The sequence below is a fragment of the Danio rerio genome, chromosome 20, assembly GCF_052040795.2.
Source record: "Danio rerio strain M-AB ecotype USA chromosome 20, GRCz13ab, whole genome shotgun sequence".
In the NCBI taxonomy this organism is placed as follows: Eukaryota; Metazoa; Chordata; class Actinopteri; order Cypriniformes; family Danionidae; genus Danio; species Danio rerio.
In genome coordinates, this window is record NC_141040.1 from 16,326,255 (window position 1) to 16,353,773 (window position 27,519).

General features: G+C 37.3%; 1 protein-coding gene across 3 annotated transcripts; it reads right to left on the reverse strand.

Moving 5' to 3' along the window:
- Positions 1–5,523: 5,523 nt before the first annotated feature.
- si:dkey-239i20.4 lies at positions 5,524–27,519 on the reverse strand. Of its 3 annotated transcripts, XM_087297139.1 has the most exons (10): positions 27,471–27,519; positions 25,209–25,392; positions 24,814–24,971; positions 21,983–22,171; positions 21,725–21,890; positions 19,759–19,901; positions 15,915–16,114; positions 15,443–15,798; positions 12,258–12,330; positions 5,524–9,950 (listed from the first exon to the last, which is right to left on the reverse strand). In XM_087297139.1, exons 3-10 carry the CDS (start codon positions 24,943–24,945, stop codon positions 9,578–9,580), a joined length of 1,632 nt encoding a protein of 543 aa, XP_087153265.1. In that variant the 5' UTR covers positions 24,946–24,971; positions 25,209–25,392; positions 27,471–27,519; the 3' UTR covers positions 5,524–9,577.

Below are 27,519 nucleotides of genomic sequence, written 5' to 3' on the forward strand. Positions count from 1 at the left end.
TCGTCTCGGCTAAAACATTTGCATGGATAAATTTGAGCTGTTAAAAATCTAATAGACGTCTAAGAATAGGACAAAACTAAACTAGTCATCAAATAAACAGAAATGAATGACTTTACATATAACATCTTTCTAATCTGCCTATTTTACAACTAAGGCTCTATTTTGACGGTCCATGCGCAGAGCGCAAAACGCAGGGCGCAAACGCTTTCAGGGCGTGTCAGGACGCGTTTTTCTAATTTAAGGACGGGAAATCTGCTTTGCGCCTTGGCGCATGGTCTAAAAGGGTTGAGTTTATTTTTTTAATGAGTTATAGGTGTGTTTTGAGAATAAACCAATTAGAGTCTCATCTCCCATTCCCTTTATGAGTCAGCTGCGTCGCGCCATAAGCGCATTTGCTATTTGCAGGACGCAAAGTAAGTCTAAGTGGAAAAAATGAGCATTTTACAAGCAAACAGTTAACAGTTGACAGTTTTTTTTTTTTTTACATAAAACTGTTAAACAGAGCATTTACTGCGTGAGAATGAGAGATAATGGATCACTTTCACTTTCGCTCTTGGATAGGGAAACCTTTATGCACAGACATCAATTAGCCTATAAATAAATACTATTGTTTGTTAAGCGCAAATATTCATTTTAAAACTATTTCTAAATTCAGTTCTAATTTCCAGCAAATTAATAAATGAACAATAATAACAAAATGTGCTCAAAAACCTGAGTTATACCCTAAAATACATGCTGTGCCCCATATGGTCTAAAACCTGACAGGTGGACAAATCTAAGCTTGTTTTTAATAAAACAAATATACATATGGATATAATAAATAATACTGCTAATAATAATAACATTATACAAAAGCAAATTGTTATGAATGAACTGAAAAAGCCTCCCGAGATGAAGACATAAAAGCAGTGATTTTTCATATTTATGTAGGCTAGAAAATAATATGTTTTGTATTATTTATTTATATTCTATATTTATTCTTATTATATCCTATATATATCCTTAATATTTACATTTTTTCATATGTAAAGATATTTGCCTATTGCTCTCTTGTGCGTATTAAGCAGTGCGTAAGCGAGGCGCAACTCTGTGCCGGAGTTTAGACCGGGTTAGTTTTGGTCTAATGAAAAATCTATTATAGTTTCTCAAAATACCAACGCACCAGCGGTCCGCCTCAGAACGCCTCCTTTTTTAGACCAAAACGCCTATGGGCGCACAACAGAGCGCTAATGCATTTGCTATTTGAACAGCGTAGCGCAACGCCTCAAAATGACTCTTGCGCCAAGCTGAAACTACCAAAAGGTTATTGCGCCGCGCCTTGTGCCACACTGCGCCGGGTGTATGATAGGGCCCCTAGTCTAGCTTTGGGCTTTTCTTAGACGTCTAATAGATTTTCACTGTCAGCCCAAGTTTAGCCTTGATTTAGCCTGTCTACATTTAGATGTCTATTAGACGTCTATTAAACACAAAATTGTTTGCTGGGTTATATGTTGCAACATATTTCATCCATCTGAACTCTTAGATTTATCTTTGAGTAATTGATGTTGTGCAGTTACTTCTGAACTGGTCTTTATTGTTTGATTCTGTAATTGGTATAATAATACACTTTTATCTGGAAAATAAAATGTTACATTTTGATTCCTTCTGAATTCTCCTAAAAAATATTTTATATCCAGTAGATTATGGAGTGTCTGCACTAACACTTTTTACTTTTTTAGGTTTTAAGGCACATTTGACTGTACAGAGTAGTGTGGAATAGCAGCATTTAATCATCAAATCACTGATATAAACAAGTTGTATGGAAATTATTAGCTACTCTTTTACAAGTGAGCTGGAGGCAACTGGACTAATTGGGTATTAGTTAACCCTGCATCCTCTGACTGCCATGCAGGCACAGGACATCAACATGACGTCATATTGATGCTGTACCCCAACGTACCCCAACATTGTGGGACGTTGAATTTTGTTTGGAAATAAAAATCGGGTTGACGTTGGATCCCAACATCAGGCTGACGTTAATGTCCAATGTCTAACTTAAAATCAACCAAATATTAACTTCTAATAATGTTACACCTTGAAATTGTGTGGACGTTCCCACTGTGACATCTATCAGACGTTGGATTTTGGTCACTTTTCAACGCAACCTAAAATCAACTATATTAACGTAATTTGACTATGTTATTGGACATCAAAATAATCCTAGACAATGTCCTAGACTAAATTGTCTTAGACTAGACATTGCATTTTGGTCACCTGACCTCATGACCCAAATCTAATCTAATAACATCCTATGATGTTATGTGCCTGCTAGATAACTTCAGAGTGTCGAGATAGTGTCCGTGAGAAGACACAAAATCCCAGAGCGTGCAACTATAAGTGGCGTTTGGTTCCTAATGAGCATATAACTGAAGAGTATGGGATCAGATACAAATCTAAATTCTAAATGGAGTTAAAAATGATGAATGTGATCGGCTCCTGCAATTAAAAATACAAGGATGATGAACACCTACTGTTATTAAGCAGAAACAGAAGAGAAACACAAAACTACTGCTGACTTCAATCACAGCCTTAAGCTGCGGTCACACTAGACTTTTCTCCCCACTGACTTCCATTCATACGCACACGTATGCATCAGACCGGAAACGCAGAGTCATGCGTCAAGTTTCGCAGTTCGCTGTGGTGCAAAGTTCAAGCTTGATGATCTCTGACCTGCAAAATCGCATCACTTGACTACGTAAGACCAATCGAGGATCAAAACATGACCTCTCTGGACAGAAATTTAAAACATGGAGCAATCGCTCGCTTTTTTAATGTCTAATCATCTTGTTTAATCCCGCCCCTTTTCGCAGTGCCGTACAACAGAATTTCAGAAGCTCAAACTCTATGATCACAGCTTTAGACAAAATCAGCTGAAATATAATACATTGAATCTATTAAAATCTCAGCAGAGAATCAAATTGATCAATAAGCAACTCCACAAACAGCAGCTTTACTTACAGTATTACTAATCTATTTGCCTTATTATAAAGAGGGTCCAAATACAAAGTTTGGTTTGGTGTATTGTTAGTATTCTAGTATGATTAGTATGTTTGTAAGTATGTTTCTAGTATGGATTGGTATGTTGTTAGTATGTCAAATGTAATGTCAATGGCAGTTTTTTTTTCAATGGAAGTCTATGGGACATTTGTGGTTGGCAGACTGGTAATCTGAGTAAAATGAGCCAAATGTAAGTGTGTATGACAGTCTGGCGCAAAGTTATGAGGTCACAAAGTCTGGTTCAATGTTAAGTCAAACGGACTTTTCTGAGCTTACCGGGTCAGTTTTCAGAAAACTGTAAGTCAGATCAGTTGGAAAAGATATAGCAACTTAATTCAGTGATGTTTTGACTGGGGTTTGGAGTTAGGTTTGGAGTTAGTTTGTTGTTTTTAGTATGAGTGGTCTAAGAGGAGATTCGTTCTTAAAATAGTCTAAGAAAAAGAAGACGGAAGATAATACAGGGTTCTTACACATTTTTACTACAAAAATTCCATGACTTTTTCAGGACTTTCAAGTCAATTTTCATGGTCTTATGTTTCATTTAATGTCTACATAGCCGTAGTAAATCAGAAGAAACATTTAAATTTTTTACAACATATCATAAAACATGCAGTAGTTTCAATGTATTTTTATATCTCTGTAAAATAGATGATGCTTACACAGCACTAAAAATATGAGAGCCTGTTTTTGGCCAAAAAAAAAAAAAAAAAAGAAGAAGTAAAAACAACTAACCTCCATTCCATTATACAGGTATTTGTAAAACTAATTTTAGATAATCTTAATATTTTTTTTAACTATTAGTAACTAATAGTTTGTGAAACTAGTAGTAGGTAAAACTACTTCTATTATTAAGCTACGATCACACTGCACTTTTCGCTCCATAGACTTCCATTCATAGGCATGCGAATGCGGCAGACCAAAATGCAAGCATGTGCGACAAGTTTCGCATTTCACAGCATTCTTGGTGAACTTCCCCAAGCTTGAGAAATCACTTGTGAAATCACATCAGGTGACTGCATGAGACCAATAGAAGATCATTTAAAATAAGAAATTTAAAATATGGAGCAATACCTCATTTTTTTAAATGTCTAATCATATTGTTTAACCCCGCCCCTTTTCACAGCGTCATACAACAGAATTTTGCAAGCACAAGCTCTAGTGTGACCACAACTTAAGTCGCTTTGAACAAAAACGTCTGCTAAACGACTAAATGTAAATGTAATTTCTATGACTTTTCCAAAACCATTGTGGCTTTTATGTTTTTCCAAAACTTTTCTAGGCCTGGAAAATGCCTTGTCAAAATTTCATGACTTGTCCAGGTTTTCCATGACCGTATGAACCCTGATATTAAGTTTATGTAGTATAACAGTATGTTGGTTTTCTTAAGCCACCATAATAAACAACATAATTCTTTTCAGAAGCACTAGAAAAGGCTTACACACATTTAACCTTTGACCATGCTGTTAGTTTCATCATTGGGTTAATAGATAGGCTTTTACAATTCAGACTCAAATGTGTGTAGAATGGTTTAATTAATTTTTACAAAGTTTTTAGACGCTTCTATAACTTCAGATATAATACGTGATAAAATGTTATTGGCAGGTTTTTAATGAGTTTAGTCATTATTTTAGTCATTTCAATTGTTATTTAATTTTGTATAATTGTTATCATTATTTTCTTTTCATCCCCCTCTCTTGCTCTTCACAGTTCGTGTTTCTTTGACCTCTGAGGAGGGTCTAAGCCAGCCAGGGTGTGGGGGTTGTGTTTTGTGTTAAGTTTTCTTTCTCCTTCCTGTTACCAGACATCCTAGTTTTGCAATTTGTGAAATACGTTTGAAATGTCTCCAAAAATGAAAAGTGTTTTGACACCTAAAATGTTCATTCAACTCAAAGTTTTTTTAATGTCAGACTAATGGTTATATCTAGTTTTATAAATCTGAGGGGGGAAAGTTTATAATTTGAAAGTTTTTTTATTTCTCCTTTCCAGGTCAAAATGGATCCAAATGCATCAGAGTTAAAATGCTTGCTGACGATTAAAGTTACAATCTCAAAGTTAAAATGAACAGACATCATGAGAAAGAAATCATTTAACAGTTGAGAGTATGTTAATAACTATAAGGTCCAGAAAATAATGCAGAGAATCTTAACTTAAACACATGGGTCCATTTCACCTCCAGTATACACTCTTAGAAATAAAGGTAGGATCTGTCACTGGGGCAGTACCTTTTAAAAAGGTAGATATTTGTACCTCAAGAGTTCACAGTACACCAACGGTGCATATTAGTGCCCAAATGTACCTAAACAGTACCTTTGAGCTACCATTATGGACCCTTCAGGTACAAAAATGTATCACCCAGTGACAGCTCCTGTACCTTTCTTTCTGAGAGTTCAATAAGATGTACTGTAAATAGAACTGACACTGTCTGCAAAAATAAAAACTTAAAGAACTAGATTTTAAAGCAAGGACACAAATAAACACAAAAAAGCATTAAATGTTAATATTTAATAATTTATCTGAAAGTGCTAAACAGTACTCATTTATTAGACACAGATAAGGTGCTAAAATCGTTATCTGTCTGCTGTCAATCAGTGAGATAAAGACAACAAGTGTGGTGAGACAGGGCGACAGAGGATTTATAATCTATACATCACACTCAATCCAATCAAAGTTCCACTTTGATCAAATAAACATTACCCTGAATGACCCAACTACTATTTCAGCTTATACTGCAGACTTTCCACCAGCTACTTCTATCAAACGATGCTTGAACAAATTGTACAACACACAATACACAACATACATTTCTTTTTGCATTATTTATACTTATTTACTGCATATAAAAGTCCTTTTCAGCACTTCACTGATTTAAATAATTTTCTAAGTCATATTATCACATCATGAAAACACAAAATGATCTAATATTTACAACCAATAAACAAATTTCACAACACCCCTTCAGAGGGTCTTTAATGACGTCACGGACTGTCAAATGACTATCATTATTGAAATAATTTCAGAATGCCTTTTTAAAGATTTCACAATGAATGATCTCTAACATGCTAAATTTGGGACAAAAGTCCATCTGTTTATATTTTACAACATTTAAAAGAAACAATAAGACATGGTAAAAAAGATGTTAGTGACTACTTTAAAAAAGTGAGTAAACCCGTTGCTTTAAAAGTGATATAGTTAACTTAAATAAAATTAAGTAAACCTTTTACCTCAAAAAATATTAAGTAAATGAAATTTTCACAGTTTAAATTCAGCAAAAATAATAAAATTATTTCACTGAATAGTTTTCTTTAAATTTTATTTGTCAGTGTAACTTTTAAGCTGGGAACAAATTTTATAATTCTGCATATAATTTTAAGGGAACTGAACTCTTTTAAAACAATAGGTTTACTCACTTTAAAGTAAAGTCACCTCTTTTATTTTACAGGGATTTCAACGTCCCATTAAAAAAGTGTATTTTTGACAAATGTGATCGTTGAATTGGTCATCAGTCAAAATTACACTAAAGTCAAAATTACAGATTTTTCTTTATACCACAAATCATTAGAACATTTAATAAAAATCATGTTCCATTGTTGCTTTTATACATTTCCTACTGTATAAATAAATTTTTTGATTAGGAATGTGCATTGATAAGCACTTAATTTAGATTTTCCCATTTTTATTATTGTTCTTTTTTGAACATATTCCAGATTTACAAATATTTTTATCTCTGTCAAATAATGTTCAATAAAAAAAAATAGCACGAATCAGGAATCTCAACATTCATGTTGTCCAAGATCACAAATGTGTAGTTTTAACATCATTTAACCCATATTTTTTTTTACATTTTATTGCCAAAAAGTTTATTCTAATACTTAAAGTGGGCAATTTTTATTTATTTATGAGTTTTTATAATATTATTATTTTAATGGATGTTTTTGTATATACAGTTGAATTAAAAATAATTAGCCCCCTTTGATTTTCTTTTCTTTTTAAAATATTTCCAAAATTATGCACAACAAAGCAAGGAAATTTTCACAGTATGTCTGATAAAATTTCTTCTGCTTAAGAAAGTTTCAGCTAGAATAAAAACAGTTTTTGATAATAATAGTAATAAAATAAAATAAAAACGATTTTAAGGTCAAAATTATGAGCCCCTTTAAGCAACTTTTTTCAATAGAACAAATCATCGTTATACAGTAAATTGCCTAATTAACCTAACCTGCCTAGTTAACCTAATGAACTCTGTTTTATTCTCATTAAACATGTTGCTGTTAGGTTCAATCATGTTAAGGTTTCTTTTCATCTGTACGCTGATCATGTTCAAATATATCTTCCTGTTGCATTAGACTCTTTTGATACACTTAAATCTCTTCACAGATGTTTAGTTGTTGTATCAAATTTTGGCTGTTAGAGAATTTTCTCTGCCTGAATGAAAACAAAACTGAGTGCATGCATTTCGCAAGTTTTCCGGGATAAATAACAAAATGAGAGCGTGGCTGGAGATGGGTCTAAAATACGGGAGTGTTGGCAGGTATGCCCACACATACACTACGCACTCTGACTACTTCAATATTGTTGAAATGCCGTGCTGGGCATTTCTCTTTGTCTCATGCTGAACGCTGTCAACCAATCGCAACAAACTGGCATTGGTCCAATCTGCACAGATTAGCTTTGTGCTAATGAGGGGATTGGGAACAAATGAATCGCTGAACGAATCATATGGGAATCGCTAGAATAATTAGATAAAACTAAATGCATATTATAAGACAATGAGTGTGTTTTTTGAGCTTGCATGCATATCACCCTGTTGGTGGAGACCCTTAAACCCAAAATATGACCCTTTTCAATGTATAATGGAGCTCTTTAAATAATCATTGCTTCATCTTTTAGAACTTGTGCAAAATGCTGTTGCTCGACTCCTGTTGAATAGTCGAAAGGATGAGCACACCACACCAGTCCTTTCTTTCCCTCACTTTTCTGGCTCCCTGTTAAAATCAGATTTGATTGTAAAGGGGGGCTATTATGCCACAAATTACAAGATGTAAAATAAGTCTCTGATGTCCGTAAAGTGTGTATGTGAAGTTTCATCTCAAAATATCCCACAAATAACTTTTATAACTCTTCGAAACTGTCCTTTTTAGGTTTTAGTTCAAATTGTACAATTTCTGTTCCTTTAAATTCAAATTTGGCCGTTTAAAAAGTGGGTGGAACTATAAACGTCTATGTTTCAGCATAGCAGCAGATTAAAAATACTAATGGTGGACGGCTGCTTCTCTCTCAGGGCTGTCTATGCTAATAAGGGAGAGATTGTCACTAATGGGCGGGGCTTTCCCCCTCTAATGACACGTACAAAGGGAGAATGTCAATCAAAGTGTTTCTGCAGAATTTTATTTTATTTTTTTATCAAGTGTGATTATAAAAAATACAATTAATTCATTTTTACCATTATAGGCTGGCTATATTCACACACTGTTGCCACACAATTGTGTCTAAACCCAGATAAAAGTGGTTTTTGCATAATAGGTCCCCATCAAACAACTTTTGCTTGTTTTTAATGATGTTAATGACCTTGCGCTTTCATGTTTATGTGAGATTTTAAATGTTCACAAGTTTAACAGGGCCCAACAATCTGCATAGCTAAATGTTGCTGGAAAATCCCCACTCCAGGTGTAAACAATTCACCTTATTCTCCGCCGACGAGTGGGCGCTGCCATTTGAATCTTTTTGGCTTGAGACTTCCGGTCTCATTCACTTCCATTCATTTTTTGGCGTTAAAAACTGCTCATTACGCTGCTTGATGTTGCAATATGATATTTTCTTATAATATTATTCTACTTGGTCTGTATAGTCATGCAAACATTTGTTTGTAGAGCAAGTAGTTTGACCGTTTTCTGCCGTTTATTATTCCTAGTCATTTCTCCCATAGGCGACTGAATCGGATGTTCTAAGACAATCGCGAAAACAGGCGCACTTCCGCATTTTAGAATAAGGTCAATAGGGGGATCGCTTATTTTCAGAGGCTGGCTCGAAAGCCTGGAATACCCTGCCCATCAATCTACACATTAACGTAGCACTGCTTAAAGCAAAACCCAATTATTTAGAGTAGCTTTTGATGTTTAGTAGTGCATCCTCCCCACTTTGCATAAGGTTTATGTGTTTTCACCAAGACATGTTTTTAGATCAACATCTTTGTTGATCCCGGAACAACATTCCAATCAGCCAATCAGAATTAAGAGATAAACTTACTTCTAAATGATTGTTATCCATTATTTCCCTGTGATTTGGGAATAATTTGCAGTTGTGAATGATTTTAAGTGTAGGATTTATGTATGGATTACATTTTTAAACCAAAATGACGTTCCAGGATTAACATAGATGTTCATCCAGGATCGAATCATACCTTTATTTAACTGTTTTAATGTTTTATTGACATTCTTGTTTTGATTATGTTCTTAATTTTCTAAAGTGCTTTAATTATAAAGCATTGGTGGCAGCCCTTTGCATGTAGTAAAGTGCTACATATTGTTGATTGATTGATTAGAATTTAACTGATCCCCATAAACAATGGGATCTTCTTCTGCAGTGCTATAATGGCCAAAATCACAGCACCCCCACCTGACAACCCCAGCCAAAACAACAAACTGAAGGACGAAGGTTCAGGTATGGGCCGAGTTTTCATGGGTTTGGCCACACGCTCCCATTGGGTAAGAATAGCTTGACGGGCACCTTTCCAATGTCCTGGTCCACTTAGCCGAAACTGATAGGGGGTGCAAGGCCCAAGGAAAACCCTCAAACCCAAAGCAGGATCCGTCATGAGCAGCCAAGCAATGTTGGGACAAGCACCCACTTCTTTGGCTATTGAGTCCAGGTAAGGAATGTAGTCCACTTGAAGGGAAGCCAGCTTGGGACAGGGGTGACTGTAGAGAAATTGCAGAGAGTTCAAGATGAGCAGAGATACACAGTCAAGCTAATATCTATTTAAAAGTTTCACCAACAAGAGAAATTTCTTTTAATAAGTACACACATAATTTTAATTTTGCACTTAACCAACACGGTAACGCTTTAATTTACAACCAGTAAAGTGCCATGTTAGTACAGTGAAATAACAGTGTAGTATAAGAATAAAGAAAGTAATTAAGCAAGTATAGTATAAGAATAAAAAACACATGTAAAGGAACTAACTGTAATGTTTGCCTGATAAGGGGATAACAACCAGATATGCAACAGGCAAAGTACCACGTAAATATATTTAATAATTTTGTTCTTTAAGCATAGAGACGAGAAAATATTTGAGAGAGATGAAGTGTTTTAAAATCCCTATTTGGTAAAATTAAGTTTACAAAATAGAGAAATATATTCTGTGTTTGTATATTTATTTTGCCAACTTTAAGAGTTACCATGTAAACTACAGGGGAAAAGGAGGAAACAAATGCAGTAATTTCCCTTTAACTACAGGGAACAAGGAAGGAACAATGCACCACTTTAATTTACAACCCGCACATGCTGTATTTACCCTGTAACTACAAGGAACGAGGAGGGAACAATGCACCGCTTTAATTTACAACCTGCACATGCTGTATTTACCCTGTAACTACATGGAACGAGGAGGGAACAACGCACCACTTTAGTTTACAACCCGCACATGCAGTATTTACCCTGTAACTACAGGGAACGAGGAGGGAACAACGCACCGCTTTAATTTACAACCCGCACATGCTGTATTTACCCTGTAACTAGGGAACAAGAAGGGAACAATGCACCACTTTAGTTTATAACCGGCACATACAGTATTTACCCTGTAACTACAGGGAACGAGGAGGAAACAATGCACTGCTTTAGTTAACAACCCACACATGCTGTATTTACCCTGTATCTACAGGGAACAAGGAGGGAACAACGCACCACTTTAATTTACAACCCGCACATGCAGTATTTACCCTGTAACTACAGGGAATGAGGAGGGAACAACACACCGCTTTAATTTACAACCCGCACATGCTGTATTTACCCTGTAACTAGGGAACAAGGAGGGAACAATGCACCACTTTAGTTTATAACCGGCACATACAGTATTTACCCTGAAACTACAGGGAACGAGGAGGAAACAATGCACCGCTTTAGTTTACAACCCACACATGCTGTATTTACCCTGTATCTACAGGGAACGAGGAGGGAACAACACACCGCTTTAATTTACATCCCGCACATGCAGCATTTACCCTGTAACTACAGGGAACGAGGAGGGAACAACGCACCGCTTTAATTTACAACCTGCACATGCTGTATTTACCCTGTAACTACATGGAACGAGGAGGGAACAACGCACCACTTTAGTTTACAACCCGCACATGCAGTATTTACCCTGTAACTACAGGGAACGAGGAGGGAACAACGCACCACTTTAGTTTACAACCCGCACATGCAGTATTTACCCTGTAACTACAGGGAACGAGGAGGGAACAACGCACCATTTTAGTTTATAACCCGCACATGCAGTATTTACCCTGTAACTACAGGGGACGAGGAGGGAACAACGCACCGCTTTAATTTACAACCCGCACATGCAGTATTTACCCTGTAACTACAGGGAACAAGGAGGGAACAATGCATCACTTTAGTTTATAACCGGCACATACAGTATTTACCCTGTAACTACAGGGAACTAGGAGGAAACAATGCACCGCTTTAGTTTACAACCCACACATGCTGTATTTACCCTGTATCTACAGGGAACGAGGAGGGAACAACACACCGCTTTAATTTACATCCCGCACATGCAGCATTTACCCTGTAACTACAGGGAACAAGGAGGGAAGAAGCTGGACTTTAACACACAAGTGTACATCTGAACAGTAAGAACAGAGAAAACTAAAGCAGCAGTTTTAATTAGATTAAGTAGTTTTGAAATCTACGAGTAAGCTTTTATAAGGTAAGTAGTGTATGGAATTCTATATATTTAAAAATCATTTGTTTTCCTCATAAACTGCATACACCTTGTTAAATTGAAATGCAGATTTAAAATACATACAGTATACAATAAAGTGTTATAATTTAACAGGTTGTAAACCTTTTATTCACCAAACACCCCTTGTTATAAAACCCATACTTACAGAAAAGTACACTGTTATTTCACTGTACTTACGCGGCACTTTGTAGGTTGTAAATTAAAGCGTTACCACTAACACTTTAAAATGATCATGTGATAAAATTATGTAAACATTTACCTCTTCAAATATGGTTTTATGTCTTTTTCAATTCTTTTTGACATTTTTTCAGCAGATGGAAGGTGGTTTAGTCCTTGAAGAACAGAGAGACAGGATAAATGAAAAGCAAAAGTCATTATTAAAAGTTGTCATTGGAATTCATTAGCATTTAATAGACATTAAAAAAATGCATCTATTTAAATCTGTAGTAGTTCTATTTAAAGCTCTGGAGCAAGAGAGAATTTTTATAAGCCTAATTTCATGAAGTGTAAAATAAATAGTGTATACTGTAGCTATTATACTGTAATACTGTTATTAAATGTTGTATATTGTATACTTGAATAAAATCAGATATTTCAAAAGGAATACTATTGAAAATTAGAGGCACTTTTCATTTCCTTCTAGATTTTGGTGATAATTTGGCACCTGATGTATTATTAAACTGTAGGTAGAATGGATAAACTGTTACAAATACTGTAACATACTTTAGTTTTATTACACTAAACTGATGTGTGGTTTATTATAAAATACCCTATAGTTGTAGAAAACAAACCAGTATTGGGTGATCTGTTTATATTAACATAGTTGTATTACCATAGCAACTACATAATTCAACACAGGCTCATTCTGAAAACGTAGTCCTGCTGACTTTTCTGGAGACCGCAAATTACGTAGCCGGAGGTGCGTATGGTTGCATTTCATTTTTTAAGCAAGCGCTACGGGGCGGTATGACGCCGTTCCTTTCTGCACTTATCAGCTGACAGCTTACCTCCGTGTGGAGGGCTTGCCTGCCACAACCAGTTTGTCCAGTTAGCTCATCGTGTACATTGGCGGACTTGAGACGCAGAGTTGAGTTGACCGTGATGACAAAGATGACCTGGTTCGACTACTGGAAAGAGCGCTTCCAGAAATCAGGTAAGACAAAAACAGAATCCAAAAAATAAAACGAACAAGTGAACAACAGGGTGAGAATGTGGTAAAATCCAAAAGTGTGATAAAAATCAGACAAGGGGTTTTCTTTTTCTAGACGGCTTTTGTAAACCATTGGCTAGGCTTAGGGAAGTAAGCAGGTGGCCAGGTCAATCGGTAAAATTGTTTGGGTTTAGGGAAGGAGGAGGATGGGTCGGTCGATTGGCCGGTCGCCCAGTCAATCATACAGTCATTCAGTCGGTCGACAGCGGCCACTGGTGGGGTTTATGTGAGAACAGCGCATGCACGAACAGCACTCGTGAGAGGCAATTGAGATGCAAAAAAGCACAGACAGTGGCCTCTCGTGGATTTACAAAAACAAAAACTGCAAAAATACGTATTTCCCGGGATGTATTCCGCGGTCTCCAGAAACGTTTGTGGGACTAGGTTTTCAGAATGAGCCTAGATTGACATAATTACCACAACAGACTAATTCAAGAACTCAACTATGGTATGGTTTAAAACACTGTAGTATTTATTATTATAAATTGCTAATATTACTGCAGTTCTAAAGTGATTGAAATTGTCCAACAGCAAGTCCATTGGAAGAAAAGCTGGACAATCCAAACCTAGATAGAATATTATATCTTTATATATCATAATATAAGCATGGATTCTCCTACCACTGCTATGTTGATGATACCCAGCTATACCTCTCTTTTCACCCTGATGATCCCTCGGTTCCGGCTCACATCTCAGCCTGCCTGTCAGACATTTCACTCTGGATGAAAGATCATAATCTTCAGCTTAACCTCACAAAAACAGAAATGCTTGAAGTTTCTGCCAACCCGACTCCACAACATAACTTTTCAATCCTGATGGATGGGGCAACCATTACTGCATCCAAAATGGTGAAAAGCCTTGGAGTAACGATTGATGACCAGCTAAACTTCTCTGACCACATCTCTAGAACTGCTCGATCGTGCATATTCGCACTCTACAACATCAGAAAAGTCCGACCCTTCCCATCTGAACATGCAGCTCAACTCCTTGTTCAAGCTCTTGTTCTTTCCAGACTACACTATTGCAACTCTCTGCTAGCTGGGCTTCCAGCTAGTTATATCAAACCTTTTCAGATGCTTCAGAACGATGCAGCATGAGCGGCCTTTAATGAACCTGAAAGAGCACATGTCACTCCACTACTCATTCATTTGCACTGGCTGCCAGTTGCTGCTTGCATCAAATTCAAAGCTCTGATGTTTGCCTACAAAGCGATTTCTGGCTGCGCTCCTTCTTATCTGCTCTCACTCATGCGGATTTATAAGCCCTCCAGAAACTTGCGATCTGTGAAGGAACGTCGCCTCGTGGTTCCATCCCAAAGAGGGAAGAAATCACTTTCCCGAACTCTCGCGCTCAATCTGCCCAGTTGGTGGAATGAACTCCCTAACTGCATCAGAACAGCAGAGTCACTCGCTGTCTTCAAAAAACGACTAAAAACTCAACTATTTAGTCTCCACTTTCCTTACTAATATGCAATTCCCTCTCTGACTCCTCCACTAACTACATAAAAAACTTTAAAAATTAAAAAAAAAATCACTAATGTTTTGCTTCTTACACTTCTATTATACCTGAAACTTGCTTACAGCACTTATTCACTGTTGCTCTTATAGTTGTGTAAATTGCTTCCTTGTCCTCATTTGTAAGTCGCTTTGGATAAAAGCGTCTGCTAAATGACTAAATGTAAATGTAAATATTAAATATCTTTATGTATATACAGTCAAGGCGAAATTATTCATTCGCAAATTCTAGCTTAAAGTTACTTTTATTCATCCAGCAAGATTTTTGTTTTTATTGACCTGAAATGACACAGACTTCTCCCAAATGATAATAAGATGTCTCTATTGGATTTTAGTCAGGACTCTGGCTGGGCCACTGCAAAATATTAATGTGTATTAATACACTTTTGCTGTGTATTTTAGGTCGTTGTTGTGCTGAAATGTCCACTGGTACCCAAGGCCAAGTTTCTCAGCAGACTGACTGATGTTGTTGTTGGGAATCTTGATGTATTGTTTCTTTTTCATGCTGCCATTTCCTGTGTTTAGGTCTCCTGGCCCCCTGATATGTTTATTTTTTTTGTTTGGTTTTCAGTGTTCTTTGTGTTCAAATCAAGACTTGTAATGTTGTAATTCAACATGTAGCTGCATGAGTAAATCAGGATAAACACTGAAATATTCTATAAAAACAAGAATTCTCCATACTGGAGTAACAACGACTTCGAAATTTAGTTCGCTCATTACCTTTGATGACCCTGGTTGCCCAGCGTGCCTGCAGTTCTGCAGCTGGCATGATCGGACCTCTGGTCTGCAATAAGCCTATGATGGCCAGTGTTGGACGCTCTAGAGAAGGAGGAAAGATTCTTCTGTAGAGTTTCATGCCTCCATCAGCACTAGAGTTTAAAGAGTCAGGCAGGAAGGGGAATTTGTAATCATATCCTGTGCATAAGATCACTGCATCAATCTTCTCTTCAATAGATCCATCGTCAAAGACCACTGTTGAGCCGTGAAACGTCTGCACGTTTGGTTTTAACACCAGTTCTCCTACCAGAATGCGACCGGGGAGGTCATCGTTGATAACAGGACGATGGTCAAGGATCCTGGAATGACAAAATATGCACAGAGGTCACTGTGGATGAAGGAATATTGATATTTAGCTAAACTGTTTGGACTTTACTTCAATCGTCAACTTTACAAAAAAGTTTTGGTCCTTTACCTATGCTTCGGTTGTAATCCATAAAGCTTGTGGTCGTGTCTCTGATTGAGGCTTCTCTCCCCAATCCAGTTGACTAGCGCTCGAGGTATAAGGCAGTGCATCAGGTCTTGAACTCGACTAATGTTCATCATGTCTAGAGGCAGCCCTTTTTCAACCATGCGACCTATGACCCATGACCCTTTTCGGGTACTAAGGAATGTCTAGGCGAGGAACAGAAAGGACAAAGTAGAGTCAGAATTAGTGGACTAAGCAGAGACCATCTGAGTTTGACAAAATAATAAATAGCAACTGCTTGTAGACATTCCCACTGTAATAAAGATGAAAGATGAATCAGGAAGAATGAGTTCGGTAAATGTTTAAGATTCTTAAATAAAGACTTCCGGTTGTGGCAGCAATAGAAAAAGATAGTACACAGAGCTCCTGAGTAAGTAAATCTTAATAGCCCTCCTTAACTAGTTTAAACGATGAATGACCTACGACAATTACTTGGTATAACTGTGGTAGATATGCTGAAATCAAAGAAAATGGACAGTAAGAAAAAAGTAAACTATCCGAAATAAAGGATTTCTTAGAACACAGGAATTTCTCAGAGCCTTAACTATGACAAGCTGCATGAACATGTTAAATTTATCCATGTTTAAATGTTGATATAGGTTTGCAAAGTTAGTAACATCAGGATCATTAATGCTGCATTTGTATTTGATACTTTACACCTGATAGAATCCTGAGTAAATTCACAGAATCCTTGGAGAAAATGGGTAATGACATTCAATTCAATTCATTTCAGCTTTACTTGTATAGCGCTTTTACAATGTAGATTGTGTCAAAGCAGCTTCACATAAATGGTCATAGTAACTGGATCAGGGTAGTTTAGTTTTAAGTTTAGCTCAGTTCAGTGTGGTTTAAAGTCATTACTGAGAGTCCAAACTCTGAAGAGCAAATTCAACGATGCGCAGCCCTACCGATCCTGAACCATGCAAGCCAGAGGCGACAGCGGAGAGGGGAAAAAAAAAACTTCACTGATAGGAGAGTGAAGAAAGAAAAAAAACCTTGAGAGAAACCAGACTCAGTTGGGCACGACTATTTTCATTTCTCCGCTGGCCAAATTAATATGAAAATAATGGATGTAAAAACAAAGCAAATGGAGGCAAAGGAAGCAGTGACAGGCTTTCAAAAAGAAGCCACAGGCTTAAAACATGGGAGAATAATGTGTTCGCTAAACCCACCATCATTTGAGAAGACAGATTAGAAGTGCTAATGTGTTCAGAGTTATGTTCCACTATTAATTCAAATGACGCTCAAAACTGTTTCTGTTAATCTCGTTGGTCACAATAACCTTATCTTCAGTACCTGACACAAGTGGTTCTTACTTCTAGCCCAGCGATATTTTGGTGCTACTCAAGAAACACTTTCTGTTTCAGAGCCAGTGGCTGTTTCTCAATCTTTAAAAGCGCTAAAAACAGACTTGTGTTCTTGTGGAGACCGGTCTTGCCAAGTTACCACGGAAGAACCAACTTGGAAGACCGGGAAAACAGAGAACACATCCTGTGAGAAATGAGATGCTGCATTCTACTATGGTTCCTCCTGATGGTCACATGACCTTTACACATTTTTAACAGAAAATTATTTAAACATTACAGCTTTTAGGCAATTTATAGTTTCCCCCCTTTTCACAATATATACTATGCATAGAGACCTTACAAATATACTTAGCACAATACAAATAAAACAAATTTTAACACAAATTTCAGCAAATAAACACCCTTAATGTGTTTATGCCTCTATTAGGACTTTTCATAGTAATGTTTACTTTCACCATTTCGTTTAGGGAAACTCCTGAGGTAAATAAGTTATATCTCTGAACTTTAATAATAAATCAATATAAAATGCTGCGCTTCCCACCTCGAGTCGCTATGACTTCTGTGACTTCTAAAGCGAGTGCTGCGCTCAAGTCTGCATTGATTTATTCTCAATATCAAGAAGACATCCGGGAACTTTAACGTGTTATTGTGGTCTTGAGTTTTGGAAATGAACTTTGACATTTGATAATGACATTTTACAAGGACGCAAGATCACGGAGGAACACATATTGATAAACAGCCTGTAACTTGATTTGAAACTAGACTCTTTCTCTGAACCACTGTTTGAAGTGCCTTGGTGGAAAAGGGTAACAGGAGCTCCAGAAAGCTCAGAGGATTGCTGACAGTGAAGGATGATGGAGGACCATTTAAGTTGCTGTTTTATTTACTGTGGGTACGGAAAGTATTATGACGACCCGCCCATTTGCTAAAATAATTAAATTACATTTTTCCTTATTTATGTCTAGACAGCACCCAATATTGACAGAAAAACACAGAATTGTTGAACATTTGGCATATTTATAGAAAAAAAAGAAAAAATGAAATATGGTCCTACTGTAAGTATTCAGACCCTTTGCTTAGTATTTAGTAGAAGCACCTTTTGATCTAATTGGGAAAGACCCAAAGTTTGGATGGTAAACGTTGGCGGACAGCCATTTTTAGGTCTCTCCAGAGATGCACAATAGGGTTTAAGTCAGGGCTCTGGCTTGGCCATTCAAGAACAGTGACAGAGTTCTTGTGAAGCCATTTCTTTGTTATTTAGCTGTGTGCTTAAGGTCAATGTCTTGTTAGAAGGTAAACATTTGGCCCAGTCTGAGGTCCTGAGCACTCTGGAGAAGGTTTTGTCCAGGATATCCATGTACTTGCTCTGTACTCTCTCTGTACTGTCCCTGCACCTGAAAAACACCGCCACAGCATGATGCTGCCATCACCATGCTTCCCTGTTGGATCTGTATTGGACAGGTGATGAGCAGTGCCTGGTTTTCTCCACACATACCGCTTAGAATTAAGGCTAGAAAGTTTTATCTTGGTCTCATCAAATCAGAAAAGCTTATTTCTCACCATCTTGGAGTCCTTCAGATGTTTTTTAGAGTGTCTTGCACTGAGTAGAGGCTTTTGTCTGGCCACCATAAAGCCCCGACTGGTGGAGGGCTGCAGTGATGGTTGACTTTCTACAACTCTTGACGGCATCTCTAGAGATCAGCCACAGTGATCTTTAGGATATTCTTTACCACTCTCTTCAAGGCTGTTCTTCCCGATAGTTGCTTTAGGAAGGGTTCTGGATATTCCAGTTGTCTTCCATTCAATGATTATGGAGGCCACTGTGCTCTAAGGGACCTTAAGTGCAGCAAATTTTAAGTGTAAATCTAGGAAACCGGACTGACTTGACTGGACTAGACTAGACTGGGTATAACTTAGAATTTATTAGAGAGCGAGAGAAGGTACATCAATATAGATTAACACACAATCCGACAAAGAGTAACAAGAGGGAACAGGTAAGGAGGGACCAATAGACTCAAATGGAAACAGGTGAGTAATGCTTGCACGCCAGCGCTTATTGAAAGAAGAAACAGCTGAAGTTAACACAAAAGATTAGATCAAACCTGACTCGTAACAAAAATGTGACGAACATGCCTGAGATTTGCTTATTGTGTCATTATTTTAACATCCAGATTACACGATTGCCTTTACTTTTGTATATTATTAGCCTTTTTTGTTTAACGTCCTGGTTGAAAATTTTTTTGTTTGGGCATTTTTTGCTAAATAATAAAAAGCTGTCACAGCAAAGGGTCTGAACACTTTAAACCATGTGATATTTCAGTTTTTCATTTTATAATAAATCTGCAAAAATGTCAACATGTCAACAAAACTTTAAGGGGGTATTAATACTTTCCGTGCCCACTGTATGTTTATGTGACCCTGCTGAGAACCTAAAATAGATCAAATATGTGTAAAGAAATGTTAGATTACAAATTCCTGCTTGCCTTTTCACATGTTCTGCTGAGCTCCACAGCAATGTCTCCACCAGAATTTCCAATCCCAATGATCAAAACCTTCTTCCCAATGTATTGATCAGGCTTCTTATATTCCCAACTGTGAATTACTGTTCCTGGGAATGTGTCAATACCTGTAACAGACCAAATTGAAGTAAAGTTATGTAATTAATGTATTTTATTACACAGAGCTGTATTTCATTCAGTGTTAAATTATAACAATATAAACCATTTTAACCATTCTGTTATCACAATGTACATTAGTCGGCCACTTTATTAGGTACAACAGTTTATTCATGTGAATAACTTATAAGCAAACATGGCAGCAACTCGGTTTGCTTAGATCTGCTGTAGTTCAAACTGAGCAGACTGATAAAGAAAATAAATTTAGGTTTTTTAAACAGAACTAAAATAGCTCATCTGAGTGTCTTGGAAGCTTCTGATCTATCTGGATTTTCATGCACAACCATCTCAATACATTGGTCAGAAAAAAAAAATAAATTCAATGAGATGTAGTTCTCTGAGAAAAAGGTATTGTTGATGACAAAAGTTATGACCAGACTGAGTTCATAGAAGGGCAACAGTAACTACTCAAATATTAACTCATTACAACCAATGTCTGCAGAGGAGAATCGCTGAACACATCAAACCTTGAAGCAGATAAGCAACAGTAGCAAAAGAAGATGAGCCCTCTAGGCAGATAACAAAACAAGAATCTGAGACTATAATTTAGACAGACTCAATAAAACAATAGAAGATTAAATAAAAGTTGCCTGGTCTGACTACACTGTAAAAGAAATCCATAATTTTACGTTTTATTCCCAGCAGCTGGGGTGCAGGAAAAACCCTGTAAAATAACGGCCGTTAAGTTACAGAAATTTACTGTAAAATAACCAGTTGAATTACTGAAACTTACCAGAAATTTTAATTAAAGAACATTTCTGTAATTTACTGTCCATTATTTTACGATAAATTTCTATAATTTAACAGCCGTAATAATACCTGAGCAACCGGAAATAAACCGCAAAATGACAGTTTTGTTTTTACAGTGTAGTACAGATTCTGGCACTCAAATAGTGCTTAAAATAGTTGAACAGTCATATATGATTCAAGACAAAACAATCACCATACTTCAAGGGAAGTGCTGAACTTGGTCCATGCTTAACCCAACTGAAAGGGCAGTAAGGAGTTCTCATACAGTTGAACATTTTGACCCAACCGGTTTATTCATTGTACATGAAACTTTTTGAATTCATCACAATGTTGATGTCATTGAGCTCCAAAAAAGCAGGATTAAGGTAAACTAATGAGATTATATTAATATTAACCAATATTAAATATATAAAATCATGTTATTAGTTTATGATTTCACTGTTTTTGCAGTTTTCGATCTGTCAACATGCGGGTTGATGAGTAATTGAGTAACTTGGGTCAAAACAACCTAGCAGTGTTCTGTCCCATAGTTATTCATTCATTCATTCATTCATTAATTCATTCATTCATTCATTCTCTGATCGCTTCGTCCCTTTATTCATCATCAAGGGTCTCCACAGCGGAATGATCTGCCAACTTAGGCTGCATATGTTTTACACAGCGGATGCCCTTCTAGCTGCAACCCAGTACTGGGAAATAATCATTCAATCACATTCACACTCATACGTCCAATTTAGTTTATTCAATTCACCTATAGTGCATGTCTTTTGGACTGTGGAGGAAACCGGAACACCTGGAGGAATCCCACGCCAACATAAGGAGAGCTTGAAAACTCCACACAGAAATGCCAACTGACCCAGCTGGGACTCAAACCAGCGACATTCTTCCTGTGAGGTGACAGTGCTAACCACTGAGCCATCCATAGTTACCCAATGTCTTGGTTATTTTCCAGCCCAGAATTTTTTAAAGTGTAACAATGAATTATCCACTGAGTGAATTATTATATATTATATCAGTTAAGCACCTGGAAACTCTGAGAGGGGTTTAATGGGTTGCGTGTAGTGTCCTACACACACCAGCACACCGTCAAACATATGTGTCTCCACTTGTCCGTCTCTGTCTGCGGTCACCACCTCCCATTGACCAGAGACAGAGAAATCAGGCCTTTGCCTCACACTGCGAACTGTGGTCTGAAATAAACAACAATCCTGCATCATTTAGTAATCATCAAACACTTATCAAAAACACACACACAAATTTACAATAATGTGGATTTACTCACCTGAAAGTGGATGTGTTCAAACAGGTTGAAGTGCTCAGCGTAGAGCCTGTAGTATTGCACGATCAAAGAGTTGTGCATGAAGTTTGGGAAATTATCGGGCACAGGGAAATCACTATAACACATCATCTCTTTAGAGGTGTTCACTGTGAGAGAGTGATAAATGCTGCAACGATCTGTTTCAGGCTTTTCCTGTGAATAAACAGAAGGAAATACATATATACTGCATCATACTTTTTTACAAAATATTATTACTAATAAATATTTTAACATGACTATATCATCAAACCAACTAGTGATTTCCAAATTTACTTTGAGTTTTATTTTATAGCAGACAATATGAACACAAAATATTTCATGTTATGTCTAGTCAACTTCATTTCATTTATAAATATACATTCTTTCCTGTCATTCAGACCCAACATTCAACACATACCAGAGCAGTTTATGACTGGTAATCAGGGAAATTGGTTAAATAATAATGTGTCTAGTCCTTTAGGAGCAATGATGGGCCAAGGATGGATAGTTTCTCAAAGAAAGGTAGGAAGATATTTGGATTTTTCACTTTCAACAGTGCATGATCTGGAGGAATTTCAGCGTGTAAAGGACAAAGGCACAAGCCTAAACATGTCTCCGATCCCTTGGGCAGGACTGCATGAAAAATTGTTGTTCATCTATAAGCAATCATCTGGGCTCAGGACTACTTTGGCAAACCAGGTATTTTTTTTTGTCAAGGACCACAATACGTAGTTACATCCACAAATGCCAGTTAAAGCTGTACTGTGCCAAAAGAAAGAATTGTTGTCGACTTATGTGGGCTCAAAGGTATCTAGGATAGACCATAATACAGTGGAAACATGTTCTGTGGTCAGATGAATCAGTATTTCAGGTATTTTTTTGAAGAGAAGTGGACACTGTGTGCTCAGGACCAAAGAAGAAAGGATCATCCATTCTGTTACCAACAACAAGTCTAAAAGCCATTGTCTGTCATGATATTGGGTTGTGTCAGTGCCCTTGGCAAAGATAACTTGCACTTCTGTGATACACCAATAATGCTGTAAAATACATTCATTCATTCATTTTCTTGTCAGCTTAGTCTCTTTATTAATCCGGGGTCGCCACAGCGGAATGAACCGCCAACTTATCCAGCAAGTTTTTACGCAGCGGATGCCCTTCCAGCCGCAACCCATCTCTGGGAAACATCCACACACACACACACTACGGACAATTTAGCATACCCAATTCACCTGTACCGCATGTCTTTGGACTGTGGGGGAAACCGGAGCACCCGGAGGAAACCCATGTGAAGGCAAGGAGAACATGCAAACTCCACACAGAAACGCCAACTGAGCCAAGGTTCGAACCTGCGACCCAGCGACCTTCTTGCTGTGAGGGGACAGTACTACCTACTGCGCCACTGCCTGTAAAATACAGTACATAGAGATTTTGACGCACAATTTGCAGCCTTCTTTTTCAATGACGCCCATGCATATTTCAACAAGACAATGCAAAACCACATACTGCACACATTACAAAGTCCTGGATGTGCAGGAAGAGGGTACAGGTACTTGACTAGCCTGTCTGCAGTCCAGACCTGTCTCCTAATGTCTAGTGCATTTTGAAGCACAAAATGCTAAAAAAAAAAAAACCTGTGGTGTTGCCCACTTTAAGACTTGTTTGCAGGAAGAATGGGACAAAGTTACACCTGAAACACTTCATCACTTGGTGTCTTGAGTCTCTAAACAGCTTTTACGTGTTGTGAAAAGGAATGGGAACATTACAAAATGCTAAATGCTTTCTTGTTCCAACTTTTTTAAAAGGTGTTGCAAGAACCAAAATTATGTTTATTTATTTTGAAAAAATAATAATAATGAGGAACAAATTTAATAATGTTAAAGTCAAAGTAAATTTAGAAATCACTACTTTAGTTTTTATTTGCATTTTCCACACCTTCCCAACTTTTTCTGATTTGGGGTTGTAGATAGTATTTGTGAAGCCAAATATGAACTTGTATGTCACACATGTGTTTTTCAGAAATTGCCATATATCAGATTTCTTTATGTGTATAAAAGATATCTGATGACATTGATATTACTGTACGAGTGATGCTTTGCTCATCTTGCCAGGATGTTTTGTTTTAAACACCATAATGGATTATGAAATAATAAACAGGTATGATTTTATGTCATAGAATGCCATCTGATAAATGTCATGACTGTTCTGTATCAAATAAAGCGATAGTTCACCCAAAAAAAATCCTTACAATTTACTCTCCATCAAGTGGTTCTAAACTTTTATGAATGTTTTTCTTTTGTTGAACACAAATGAAGATATGCTTAATGTTTGAACCCAGTAGCCATTGACATCTATTGTAAAAACAAAAACTACTATGAAAGTCAATGGCCTCTGGTTTCCAACATTCTGAAGTGTATCTTCCTTGTGTTTAACATGTTTGTGATTGATTACTTCTGGTGTTTGTTTAGTTCCACATGTTCATTTGTAAAGTTAAAAGTCACTACTATATAGCAAACATTTTCTTTGTGAAAGCATTGAGTTTATTAAAGTTGATACTAGTTTTGATCAAACTGTTGGAGATTATTCCATGACAACACCTGAGAGGATGTGTGTTATCCTTTACTTGTCAACACTCGTTCTTGGAGTATCATTTGTTTTTGTTGATGGAAAAAAATAACAACTTGACTTTTATATTGAAGCTGTTCATTACATGTTAATTAATTGTCTTTAATAAGGTGTGCCTCAGGGGTCGGTGCTAGGGTCTTTTCTTTTTTTTATATGTGCAACTTCAGTAGGCTCATTCATGTTGAAAAGCTTACCCTAAACCTCCAGAGTCCTCCGATATCATCACTGCTTTCAAAACACACCGGCTCCAGTCCTTCATCCAGGCAGCATTTGATGGCAGCCAGACCAGAGCTGCCTGCTCCAATCACAGCCACACGTTTAACCATGCTGCCAGTCTAACATGCAATGATCACTTGAAAAGAAGCATGCGTATGGAGGTTATTATTTAGGGACAAACCGTTTTATTAGTGTCCCCACATTGCTTGTGCCTTGCATTTTTGCAAAGGTATTCACTCAAAATATTTGGCACAGATCTGCTATTTATTGGTTAATCATTAATAAAACATGACATGCCAGCACATGTTGATTTAAACACAGGCACCAATCTAAACAAATGCTGCAAGCTTAACACACATGTAATAATGCTTACCTTTTGAATGAAGACGTCAGTGCTCAAAACTGTTCAAATGATGTTTTTCTCTCCCTATTTGTTAGCGAAGCTTTCCTTTGCAGGCGTCTCATTCAAATTCGCCTGTTATGCAACCAAATGAGCGTATCTGAAGTCTCAAAGGAAAGGGGTTGTCTTGGCTGGCACCAGTTTAAGGTGGATCAAACTGGAATGAACAATTTGTTAAAAAAAAATGCGGACATCACAGACATGCAAGACTTTATCTTTGGTCATAAATGTTATCATAAACGGCTTCACTAGATTTTCACAATGCTCTGAAATGTGCAGTTAATGATGAACCAGCAGATGAGACTTGCAGGTGTTAAAATAATCTTTAACTAAGTTAAAATGACATTAAAGAATGCATAGCATGATTTTAACAGTAGTTTGAGGTTTAATGTCACACATGAAAAGCTGAACTGAGCTGAACTAAGTGTGAAAAGGTTCACTAAAGGTGAAAGGGTTTTAGAGGGCTGGGCGATGCGTGATCACAGTTAACCCTTTCCTTGGTATCATATGACTTATTCTGCAGGCCTGTTAGCAGAAATTAATGTTTAAAGTGTTTCTATGATGTTTTTCTCCTGTATACACTCACCGGCCACTTTATTAGGTACACCTGTCCAACTGCCCGTTAAACCAAGTTTCTAATCAGCCAGTCGCATGGCAGCAACTCAATGCATTTAGGCATGTAGACATGGTCAAGACAATCTGCCGCAGATCAAACCGAGCATCAGAATGGGGAAGAAAAGGGGTTTAAGTGACTTTAAATGTGGCATAACTGTAGATGTCAGACGGGCTGGTTTGAGTATTTCAGAAACTGTTGATCTACTGGGATTTTCACGCACAACCAACTCTAGGGTTTACAGAGAATGGTCCGAAAAAGAGGAAATATCCAGTGAACGGCAGTTTTGTGGGCGCAAATGCCTTGCTGATGCCAGAGATCAGAGGAAAATGGCCAGACTGGTTCCAGCTGATAGAAAGCCAACAGTAACTCAAATAACCAATCGTTACAACCAAGGTCTGCAGAAGAGCATCTCTGAATGCACAACACGTCCAACTTTGAGGCAGATGTAATACAGCAGCAGAAGACCACACCAGGTGTCACTCCTGTCAGATCAGAACAGGAAACTAAGGCTACAATCCGCACAGGCTTACCAAAAATGGACATTAGAAGATGGGAAAAATGCCTGTTCTGATAAGTTTTCAATTCAGCTGCGACTTTCAGATGATATGGTCAGAATTTGGCGTCAACAACAAGAAAGCATGGATCCATCCTGCCTTGTATCAACAGTTCAGGCTGGTGGTGGTAGTGGTGTAGTGGTTTGGGGGGTATTTTCTTGGCACACTTTGGGCCCATTAGTACCAATTGAGCATCATATCAATGCCGCAGCCTACCTGAGTATTGATGCTGGCCTTGTCTATTCCTTTAAGACCACCACTCTTCTGATGGTTACTTCTAGCAGGATAACATGCCATGTTATAAAGTACGAATCATCTTAGACTGGATTCTTGAACATGACAGTGAGTTCACTGTACTCAAGTGGCCTCCACAGTCACCAGCTCACAATCCAATAGAGCACCTTTGGGATGTGGTGGAACAGGAGATTCGCATCATGGATGTTCAGCTGACAAATCTGCAGCAACTGCGTGATGCTATCATGTCAATATGGACCAAAATATCTGAGGAATATTTCCAGTACCGTGTTGAATCTCTGCCACAAAGGATAAAGGTCAGTTCTGAAGGCAAAAGGGAGTCGAACCCAGTACTAGTAAGGTGTACCTAATAAATTGACCATTGAATCACTTCTAACATTTAATTTAGACTGCTTTTTAAATTGCTTTCCTTAAGCTCGAATAGTAGTGTGCTGTGCAAAGGCAAGGTTTTAAGTTCAATTCCCAGGGAAAGCAAGAACTGATAAAATGTTATGACTCATGAGATAAGTGAGTTGCTTCGCATAAAAGGGTCAATTGCATAACTGTAAACATACAGTAGGTCTGAACTGATGTTTCCATCCTAATGCGAAGTGAATCTTTTAAGTTAAATAAGGTGCGTTTCCTTTAAGTTGTTAGAGTAACAGACTGTAGTATTGGTAACCTACTAACAGTAAACAAGGCAAGCATGTCTGAGACAGCTGTGAGTGGGTGAAATGTTCGCATATAAGTCAGAGATTAATCTGCAAAAGCGTTTCCATCTCCTATTATTCGCATAAACCCTTTGTTTTCCAAAAACAAAGCCAAACTTACCTTAAGAATGTGCGTCAACTGAAGCAGAAATGCGAGTGCAAACACTCTG

Bases quoted from the DNA above. Each gene is read 5' to 3' on its own strand.
- si:dkey-239i20.4 (XM_087297139.1), bottom strand. From the start codon at position 24,945: ATGGTTAAACGTGTGGCTGTGATTGGAGCAGGCAGCTCTGGTCTGGCT. The intron at 22,172-24,813 runs GTAAGCTTTTCA...GTTTATTCACAG, and splicing joins GAGGACTCTGGAGGTTTAGG to GAAAAGCCTGAAACAGATCG. The intron at 19,902-21,724 runs GTGCTTAACTGA...GGTCTGTTACAG, and splicing joins ACCCCTCTCAGAGTTTCCAG to GTATTGACACATTCCCAGGA.